Genomic DNA, 11,290 nt, shown 5'->3' on the forward strand with positions numbered 1-11,290 from the left:
CAGCCTACTTCTGCTCAGAATGGCTCAGGTACAGTTGATAGCTTTGCTCTGGAGACTAACAACAAATCATAACAGATTTTTAATACCAAAATTGAATAACATTTACAGTTCTGACAGGTTTCAAGTGTCTGATGGAAAGAAGTACTGTAGGTAATTATTCAAAAATATTTTACTCTATCATCACACATTTAAGGTAAGGTTAGTACTCATATGGAGAATGTATTATTTATGTTCTCTACTGATCTGTTTCAGAATCAGAAGCATTAATCCTGAAGTTTTGTTAGACTGCTTTCACTTATGACAAAATGAGTTTACCAAACCCTCCCTCCTTCTAAGAATGCAGAACTATTCAGCATATCAGTATTCGGATTTGGCTGAAGCAGTGCTTCTTACTGCTTATCTTTACAGCTATAACCTAGAAAAAAAGTCTGCTAATGCATTAAACGGCACACAAAATTTACCCACTGCAACAACAGATTAATTAACCAAAAGAAACATGATCTACTCTTAAAGATTCACAGAATGAAACATGAACAGATTCAACCACTGGATACCAGTTTCAATTAAAGGAAGTTGTTTTCGAGTTTGCAGCCAAGACACCAAAAAACTTAAGTGCTTTGGTTACATTATCCTCTTCACAATTACATGTTTAAAATATAGCAGCAAATACTTTTGGCATTGACTTCCAAAGATTTTAAAAGAGATTGCAACAACAGAGATTCTTACTGTTATCTTAAACTGAAATTAGCCTGTAGTACTTTGATTCAGTGGAGCAATTTTAAACACAGGAGAAATTTATAGTTACAATTAAAATGTCAGCTGAAGATTTAGCCAGCTCCATATCACTGCTATCAGCTTGTATTTCACTGTCTTGCAACTCAATACTACTCTTACACAAACATTAAACAACATTTGAGCGTATTTATTCATATCCTTATTTTCCAATTTTAAGAGCCATTCATACTTTTTTTTTTCTCCAAAGGAATAGAAAATCATCTGTTTTTCCTTCCAGCTCTCACCAATACTTGGAATTATTAACCTTGCAAGCAAGACTGTTAACGAAGAAGTTCATTCAAACAACTGATTTCAACTTAGGAGTAAATTAAAGTGCTCAGAAGGTGGTATACTTACTAAAAGACAGATAGGAATCTTATTAACCAGACTACCACTTGAATCTTACATGCATGCTCTCATCCTGATGAAGGATTTGAACCACCTAGATATCTGCTGCAAAAAAAAAAAATATGGTGAGCCACAGGCAATCCAGGAGACCTCTGGTGTACACTGAGTACCACTTCCAGGTCAGGTATTGGACAGACCAACCAGAGACGACACATTACTGGACCTAGTGCTCACCAGTGCAGAGGAGTTCATTCAAAAAGACCCAGAGGTAGTCCAGGCTGATGCAACTATGCCCTGGTTCAGTTTGTGATCAAGGAATATGGGCCTGGCAAAGAGCAGAGCCCCAACTTCAGAAATTGTGTATTTCACAGCCACTCTTTTTTTTTTTTTTTTTTTTTTTGCAAGAAAGCAACATATTAAGTTAGATATTTTATGATAAAATCTGAAACAGATAAAGAGTATACCTTCAAGGAGTCAGAATAAATATACCAAAAAAAAGGAAGCTTCTCTACTTATACATTATCTATATTATCTATTTTATAAGTAACTCAAGATAATTCCTGTTCAATCAATACAGCCTAGACAAACCAAAAGGTTGTACAACCATGATTTAAAACAAAGGTCTTACCAAAGGAAAAATTCAGGACAGAGGCAAAAGACAGAAATATTCTGCAGACAAATTTGTAATGTCAGATCAATAATGACATTAGAACAGTGCATCATATCCCAAGGTTGATTCCACTACCTTCTTTACCTTCTCCCCCTACTGCATTACTAGGTTTTAGATCAAAAACAGAAAAAAAAAAAATCACATTTCTTTTTAAATATGAGATCAAAACAAGGTCTCTCTCCAAGTAGAGAGTGTTCATCAGTGCATCTGGAAACAGTGGTAGCATCAACAATTTTTAATGGCCATAACGTCAGCGTAAGAAGTTAAGATTTAAGTCTTCGACTCCATTAGGAATTTCACTTACTGAAGAGGAACAGTCACACGGACTGTGAGTAAGCAAGTCTAATATCCAAGGAAAGGTTAACATTTGAAAGCCTGCAGCCAATGAGATGGAATGAGAAGGAATGAATCCTTCCAAGCACCTCACACATGACAAGACACCAGTTCTGTTGAAATCTTTAAGAGACTGGACCCTGGTGTACCTATCTGAAATACATTCAGTTCATTTTCCATGCTAGTAATAATAGAGACAAAGAACATTTTGTAAAAGTATTAAGATAAACACCTCTCTCCACTTTCATACTTTGATTCATAGATCCCTCCATAAGGATAACACAACATGAATACCCAAGTGAGCTCACAATACCAAAATAAAAGAAACAAAAGATGAACTCTATCCCATGGTATATCTACAATGCTCATATCCTGCACTCCCAGAAATATGGTAGATGAAGTCAGCCCTTCCTCTCAAGGAAGAACTGACACAGGCATTAAAAACAACTTTCTGGCAAAGGAAGATTTAGAAAGTGTCTCCACTTCTAGTTAATAGGAATTCTATCATTACTGCCGAGTTACAAAACACAGAGGAATCGTTTCCCACACAAACACTGAGATAATCAATCTGTCCAGCTTTAAGAGGAAGAAATACTTGTAGCCTAAATTCACAGATCAAGACTTGGTTTTCATGGATTATAGTAAAAGCTTCTATTTTGGTATAAATATTATCAAACTCTTTTCTGATTTAGATAAGTCTTACCCTTGCAGTTTTTACAAGTTTTAATAGCAGAGTGTTAGGATCTACTGGTGAAGAACATTACAGTTGGAAGTGAGAACTCCTTTCCTGTCCTCTCCAGAATCATACTGGTTTCCCTGCTGCACCACTGAATTTGATCCTTTTCAAAAGAGTCACTGTACAATGAATGACTATCAAACTGTTGTACTTCTTTGACATGAAAAGAAAAATCATTCCTCAGAAAAACAAATCAAGGCTCTGAACAAAAGCAGTTTTCACTTGATTATCTGAAAAAAGTCTAATATATGTAACAGTTAAAGGTCTTTCCCAGATTTTTTTAATACAACTTAATTTTTGTCCATAATGAGGCAGATGCAGCACTAAATTACATAAGAGCCAAATCAAATCCTATTAGCAAGCCACTGGCATAGTATTTTGCACACTGAAGTACAGTCCAAACAATACAATGTTCTGTCCACAAATGCAGGAGAATCCCTATTTCAGTCTCACTTAAGAACCTGTTTTCAATACAGCAAATTCCCAAGTCATCTTCTATACTCCACACCTCTAAAAGGTTGATTTTTAGAATTCTTGCTGAAGAAACTGCTTTTCAATTGTCATCTATTTCTGATAAACAGAACGATGCACTTCCCACTCAAGAGGTAGGGATTAAGAAGTAAGCATAGCACAGTATGCAGATATAAGTTAAAAAAAAAAAAAACTCTTCAGTTTCTAATTTTAAGTCTGTTTCCAGGCAGTGAACTTATATTTAACCCATTTTCTTACAATAGACTAAATAGTCCAGTGAAGTAATTGAAAAAAAAAAGTTAATCAGTGATTAAGTTTTTAATATCATACCACAAAGTGACAGATGCAGCTTACTGCACAGTACCCTAAGCCACCACAGAGCACAGTTATTACCATGAAGCACAACATTTGTACCAGCATAGCGTTATATTCAAGTCAAAGGTGCCAAACTGCTTACAGCTTAAGAGCAAGCTTACACAGGATAGTCTTAGGAGTCTCTCTACCATATAAACTCCTCCAAGCAAGTTGAAACATTAACCTGGCACTGACTGCTTCTTCACAGCTGCAACAGATGTTGCTATTTCCTTTGAATTCAGAAGTTTGAATAATCTGAAATAGAAGCTGTTCATTTGAGGAAGTTAACGAGGGAAATGAAGACATAAGGTGAGCTTCCTTGTTAAAGTGACTGGATAGGACCATTTTTCTTTTATTTTTACTCACCACATCTGTGAGTGAGTTAAATTTATTGTCCAGAGAATTTTTATTTTTATTTTTTTTAAATGTTGAGAGAAAAAACCCACAAAACAATTCATTAAATTTATCAGGAATAATCAACATGCTGAAGTGGAGAGAAAAAAAAATAAAATCAAAGATGTTCCAGATGCTCAAGCTGCAAGAACTGGATAATTTCCAAAACACTAAGAGGCAAACGATTTTAAGTCCATCAGTAAGACATTTTTTTAAGTTAGCAAATGAATACACTGCAGTTACGGTTATCTACGATAAAAAGAGAAGCGGGAAGAATGGGTTTGTGATTGCTCAAATTATTTGAATATTATATAGAACTTCAGCAAAAAATCTGCAGGATACAACAGCAGATACAGCACACTGGTTTAAATTACTCCAAGACAGTGATCTTGTCAACATCCTTCTCTGCAAGAATACTCTTTAGAACTGAAAAATCAAATGACATCTGATCAAATACAGTACCAAAGGGGGAAAAAAGTTAATCTGAACATTCATATTCATTCCACAGCACCTTCATTTTTTAACTTGTTGTGAAGTAGCTTACGCTGAAAGAAAAGCTATCCAGAGAGCAGTCAGTACTATTCTTTCACATTTTGGTCTTGAATACGTTACTTACACAGATGATATGAGAGCAAAGACCACCTTATTAAAAATCATGCTTTTCTGAACGAGTCTCCTCACTTACTTGTACTCCACGAGAAAATTAGTGTGCTTTCTCTTCTGACATGAGTGCTCATAAGGCTCAGAGTACTGCAGAAGTCTCCAAGGAGGGGTGCACGAAAACCAAAAGACATGCAGGACAATTCACTGGGATGTGGAAGAGTATTTTTCCTGTAATACTCATCAATAGCTTTTTTTTTTTTTTAAGTGGTGCTTATCTTCATCTCATTTTTTATATCCTATTTGTTTAAATTTTATTATGTACATTACATAAATAAAGTAGTACATTATGTAATTTATAAACGCACATATACTGTGGGTATGAACTCGAAATCATTTTACTGATAGTTGCAGAAACAAAGAAGTTTGGTGGCCACTGTTATAGCCTATTAGGGAGTCAACCCCTGGCACAGAAAAAGATCTCCAATTTTGGGAGGGGGTTGTTTATTTTGTATAAGCCATGCCAATTTCCAGATTCAACTTAAAGTTGCTGAAATACATAACCACAAGACAAAGCAGAATTTGTATGCTTCCAGCAGCAACCTATGCTTGCATTTTCAAACCATAGCCTGTTAACAGTTCTATTATCTCCAGCTTCTCTGGAACCAAACAAAAAGTAGTAAGAACAATATGAGCAATTTACTAATGACTGTTCAAGGCTTCGTTATTCTACTGGTTCTGGACTGAAGACATCACAAAGATCAGATAAAAGAAAATTCATGCAACATAATTTTGTAAAATACAGACTGTCCTTATAAAACAAACTCTGGAGAACTAACATAAAACTAACTGCTGCTGAAAATAGCAGTTTATTACTTATCACAATCAAGGCAAAAAAAAAAATTGTGTGGTTCCAGGATAAACGAGAATTTTCCACACAGATTTTAAAAAAAAACATTAGAACACCACTTTGCACAAAGCTAGTAAAGCTTCATCCAAGCTCATGAACACAAAAGTTCACCATTTTTCAAAAACTGTGAACAAGAACAGTTACAAATGAAAAGCTTCTAGGATATCTAGAAGTACAGCGACCAAGCTTGAGAACTTCTCATGTTTTATTTTAGTAGGACTAAAGTTCAGAAAGAAATAAAGGTACTGCTTACAAATATAAAGAAAAGAAAGAAAGATAAAAAGTGATCTGAATTAAATCACAGTAACTCAAGACCTATGAGGCCTCATGATTGATGACAGCCTTCAGCAAGGTGCTGCAAGAAGAATCCTACCTGCAGGAGCCAGCCTTACAAAAAGGCAGCAAGGAGGAAGCAGCTTTCAGACCTCACGTTACATCACCAGCTACCTGGATAGCCTAGAATCACCTTAAGTCTCCTACGGATCGTAAGCCCTGTCTTCTTCACAGACTACCACAGACAAACCAAGAAGTAGAAGAAAGTTGCAGCAATCATTCACCATTTTCAAGAGAGTATATATTCTTTGTAAAAAAAAAAAACAAAAAAACTAGTGCCATGCAGTTTTTCCACTGTACCCAGTGTTTTAAATTGTAAGAGAAACTGCAATGTTCCTTCAACAAAATAAAAATTAAAGAAGATATTTTAAAGAACTCATCATCCAACTTGATTGAAAAATTAGAAAAAGTAATCAACACTGATTTCAGATGACTCTGCACTAAGATTATCAATAACATTTTATTTACTTATCTTCCAATTCAGAGGACAGACGTGACTTTTTGTGGAGAAGGTAGCTAGGCACATTTTTGTTCTAGAAGGAATGGTTTTCTTTTCCCCCCAGTTTAATTTGGATAGCAGGGGTAAAGTTTGTCCTCTGAGATCACCATGTCACAGCCTGTCAAAGGACAGGCTAGCACATTCATTAAGTATTTAGCGAACAACAGAACAAAGCTACCAGTAGAGGGCTTGGTCTGCACACAGACCACAGTTCTAAGTGGCTGAACAAAAGGCAAATATTAAATCAGAACAGTTCACAGACTGTGAAGTTGCTCGTTTCAAAAATAATTTCCCCAGTTAAGGCACTTCCATACATTTTTGTAGGGCAGTAGATAACTTAAACAATCCAATTCTGGCTTTAAAAGCATCTACCTTCTGGAACTGTAAGGCGTGTGATATTATAGCACATTTACATTGAGGAAGACAAAAGACATTCCATATGCTTTTACAAGCTACAGTTTTGCTTTACTAGGCAAAACATATTCCTAAACTCTAAGAAAAAAAGGAAAAAAAAAAAAGGAAATCAAGGTCACTTATCAATCTTTGTTACGATTGAAGGAGATCCTCTCAGAAGGGCAGGGCACACCACTGCAAACACAACAAAAATATGCAGAGCACATAAGGTTGTTTCCCTCCCCCTTCTTTGCTAATAATAACCATCTTCACAGCTGTAAGTCTCTGCAGACTGATGCTTCTGCATCACCTTATCTGTGACATTAGCAACTGTGACAGTATCACCAAACTACCGTTTCTCTACAAGAGAGATTAACACAAACCAAGCAGACAAGCAAAATACCAACTACCTTGGCTATCTGCAGTCAGTGATAAGTGACAAGTCCCTTACTCGGAGCTTAAAATAAGGGAGAACATTGGTACTATGCAATCCATCCAATGAGTACTGAAACATCACCCAGCTGTACTGCCATAGCCACTTTTAAAAACAATTCCTTCCTACTATAAGAATGGCTAAACAACATCTCAGGTGGCTGGTCTGACACCTATCCTATCTTCATAAGACAAACTCCTGCAAAAAGGTATTCCTTCCATATGTGCATCTTCCTCAAGCACCGCATCCTCCTCAAGCAGGGCTCCTCTGTGAGAACAGAATCAGAACAACCGTTAGACAAATGATACTGTAAACAAAGCTACGGAAAAAATACAAAATATATTCTTACACACACACTAGCATCAGCATTGCAGAAACACTGCCTGTCAACATGCACGTACTTTTGAAAAGCAAGAAAAGTGTTGTGCAGACCCAGGGTAAGATGAAATAGATGAATTCAAGCAGCAAACACACTGCTGTGAGTGCTTCTAGATCAGTCTTGATGCAAAGTAACAGCCAATCTTGGTACACTGGATTAAGAAGCTATTCAAGGCCAAGAAAATGAATGGCAGTTCCCTGAGGAACAACGAGCATTTTTATGGGGAAACAACAGATCTTTACTTAGTATACACTGCATTCAGTGCTGCTAGGATGTTTGTACCAACTGCCCTGCTAACACTCACATGCAATACAGCTTATGGCAGTACAACCAAAATCCACTGTTGATTAGAGAGTTTAACAAGTTCATAAGAAGTTGGAAGGAAAAGATCAAGTTAGAAAAAAAAAAAAACAAACCTTAGGCACCTATCCATTCTGCTGAACAAATTAAGGCCATTTTAGAAATTAGTACTTTAAGTTCAGCAATGTTTACAATGTATCTATTTTGAGACCCTGTTCAAAGCAACCTATCAAGAACAATTCTTTTAAATTTGAATAAATGATGCTTATAGAAAGCACGGTTCCAAACTGTTTCATTATGCACTGAAATGCCTTAACGGTATCATGAAGAGCTTGCTGGGCTGCCACAATATAAACACACAGAATACCTGCCTGCCAAGCTTAGGATCGCAGGACAGAGTTATCCAACAGCCTTCCCTTTCTGCTCCTCATCCCAGCTTAGAGCTGAAGTCAGAAATATGAAACAAGTTTGGTGCGTTTCCCATAGACCATATGGCTTATTTATAGTGGCTCTAACCTCACAAAAACAAGTGATTGGTCGATTTTGCTCCGCACTAACTCAGAATCAGACTAACGGGCATCAGTCCTGAGCAAACCTAACAGGCAATAAGACCGTGCCACTACTGTTAGTAAGCATTGTGCTATCTAACCAGAACTGTGTCACGGAGACACCTCCTTGCATCACCAAACAATCCCTGTATCAGAATAAAGAGCTATGTTTCCAGAAAACATAGCTGGAAGATCACCAGAAACAAGAACCACAGCACAGATGAATACGGATGTACTGAGCTGCCTAATGAGGGTCTGAAGCACCGGGGTCGTCAAAGACGACATTTTCTCATGGAATTCCTGCCTGGCTGACTAGGAGTGAAAGATGGGATGTAAAGAGCTCTGGAAGCAGAACATTCCCCACTTCATTAGGATGCGGCCCACATGCTCCCTCATTCCAATCGACCGGTGGAAAAACCAACTGAGGTACGCACATATCAGCGCGCTGCAGAACCCAGGGGGCTGCAAGAAAACAGCGCTGCAGTACTTTAACGCTCCACTCACAACACGGCCCTGAGATTACCTCTCGTTAAACCCCGCAGCAGCAGCAGCAGCCGCCTCCTTCTGCAGCACCTCGCTGAGACGTGCTCCCTCCCTTCCCCTCCCCGCAGCGATGCCCCGCAGAGCCCGCAGACCCCGTTTGGCAGCGAACGGAAAACTGCTTCATCCGCGGCCGCCGCTCCCCGGGCTGCGGAGCACGGCCCCGGAACGCACGGCCGCAGCCCTCCGCCGGGCTCCGTTTCCAGCAAGGGGATGGACAGGAGGAGGCCCGATGTCCCGGGAGCCCCGCCGCCCCGGGGGCCGCCCCGAGGCCCGCTCACCTTGTCCAGCTCGTCGTGCAACTCGGCCAGGCTGGGCCGGATCAGCTTCTCGCCCAGGTCCGCGGCCGTGTGGCGGTAGTGGTCGATGCGGGGCACGGCGTCCATGGTGTTGTGGCCGAAGGTGCGCAGGTAGTAGGTGTTGGTGTGGGTGTCGTAGTAGTAGTGGTGGTGCCCGCCGGAGTGCAGGCTGCCCTCGCTCAGCACCGTGTCGCCACCGTTCTGGAAGCTGACGTTGGCGCCCTCCGAGCTGCCGCCGGCGCCGGGCTCGCTGGGGCTCTCGTCGCCGGCCGACGGGTCCACGAAATTCACCCGAAAGCGGCCCTTGGCTTCCTCGCTACCCTTCCCCGCCGCGTCGACTTCTCCGTTGGCCTTGCGGGGCGCCTCGGCCACCAGGTCCACCTGGAAGCGGCTCTGGCTCGGCGTGGGTCCCAGCGGTCTGCCCGGTGCGTCGGCACCCGCATCTTTCCCCTCGGAGCACGGCTCTCCACCCGCGGCCCCCGGCACCTTCAGCTCGCCGGGGCCCGGCTCCCGTTGAGGCGGCTGCTGCTGCTGCTTTCCCTCCATGGCTGCTCCCGGCGCTGCCGACCAGTGCGCGCGGCGGCGGCCCCGGCTGCTCTGAACGTCCCCCACGGCGGCGGCTCCGCTGCTTTAAGCCGCCAACCAGCGCCCGGGGCTGCAGCGCGCCGCAGACAACGCAGCGCCGCGCCCCGCCCCGCCGCAGCGCCAGGTGATGATGCCGCCGCCGGTGTGGCCGCCGCCCTCGACCCCCGCTCGCCGCCCGCCCCCTCCGTCCGGCGCTGCCTCCCGCCGCCTGACAGCGCCGCGCGGGGAGGAGCGGCCGCGTTGCCGGAGAAAGAAAGAAGGAAACGACGCTCGTCGTGCCCCCCGCCCCCTCCACCTGAACCCCGCGCCGCGGGGAGAGGAACTGGGACGCGGAACGGCCTGGCCGCGCCCCTCGCTTCCCCGCTCGCGAAGAGGCGGGATGCGGGGGGCCGCCCGCTCCTCAGGCTCCGCCCGCTGCCGGGGAGGGCGGCGGCGGCACCACGCGGAACGAAACGACGGCGGAGCCGCCGCATCCGCCCCGCGGGGAGCGGCCCCGAGGCGGAGGTTGGGGGGGAGGAAGGGAGGGGGAGCGCGGCGCCCCGGCTCTCCCGCCCCGCCGAGCCCGCCGGCGCGGGGCCTTGTCTCGCGAGAGGAGCGTGGCTCCGGCCCGGAGCCCCCGGGAGGAGGCGGCTCTGCAGCCGCCGGCGTGGCGTTCTGGAGCCGCATCTCGATCCTTCGCGAGCGCGCTGTCGCTGCTCGGCGCGGGCGTGAAGGGGTCTGGGGGGGATCCGCATGTGCGGCTCGGATAAGCGAGCGCGGAGAAAGGTGTACGTCCAATGGGTCAGCGCGGAGCTGCGTGCACTTGCGGGTGCCCACGAGGTCACCTCGGAGGGGGAGTGGGTGAACACTGCTCTCCCCTGCCGGCCTCCAGATGTCTTCCGAGCACAGTGTGGAGTCCTTTCTGTGAAGCACTTCTTTCTGCACAAATTGGTACCAGTAATGACTCCTTCCTCTGTCCTGTGCTGCAAGTAACTAATCCTTCTGTATCAATAAAGATGCCTGCACAACCCATTAGGACATGCGAAGTTAGTTCTGAGACTTGGAGGGGAACCTTGGAGTGATGTGAAAACCTTCTGCTCTACAGTATCAGGTCAGCGCATACACTGTCATTATTCATTGCTATCTGTTTTATACATGTGCAAATCATAGCTCACGGAATGGGAGGAAAGTCAGGCAACAGTTTCCCCCCACCTCCCACTTCTCAAAAAAATAATTTGATATTAGGAATGAGTGAATAAAGGAGATGGGGGCACTGATCTTATTCTCAGTGTTACCTTTTCAAACACTTCTACAAGAGAACAAAAATCACTTTGTTTGTTTCTTTTTGAGAAATTCCTGGTATGCTCCAGAACTTCGGAGCGTGACAGATTACAAAAGACAGGATTCAGGAAA

The 11,290-nt window shown here is 43.1% G+C and overlaps 1 protein-coding gene across 2 annotated transcripts in view; it reads right to left on the minus strand.

Moving 5' to 3' along the window:
* Positions 1-9,983, minus strand: part of SLC12A2 (solute carrier family 12 member 2) — a 54,477-nt gene extending 44,494 nt beyond the window's left edge. For both annotated transcript variants that reach the window (XM_048931139.1, XM_048931138.1), the window contains exon 1: positions 9,296-9,983. In XM_048931139.1, the coding sequence (XP_048787096.1) occupies positions 9,296-9,859 (564 nt within the window). In that variant the 5' untranslated portion in view covers positions 9,860-9,983. The remainder of the gene's footprint in view (positions 1-9,295) is intronic.
* Positions 9,984-11,290: the final 1,307 nt, after the last annotated feature.

This window comes from Lagopus muta, chromosome Z (assembly GCF_023343835.1).
Source record: "Lagopus muta isolate bLagMut1 chromosome Z, bLagMut1 primary, whole genome shotgun sequence".
NCBI lineage: Eukaryota > Metazoa > Chordata > Aves > Galliformes > Phasianidae > Lagopus > Lagopus muta.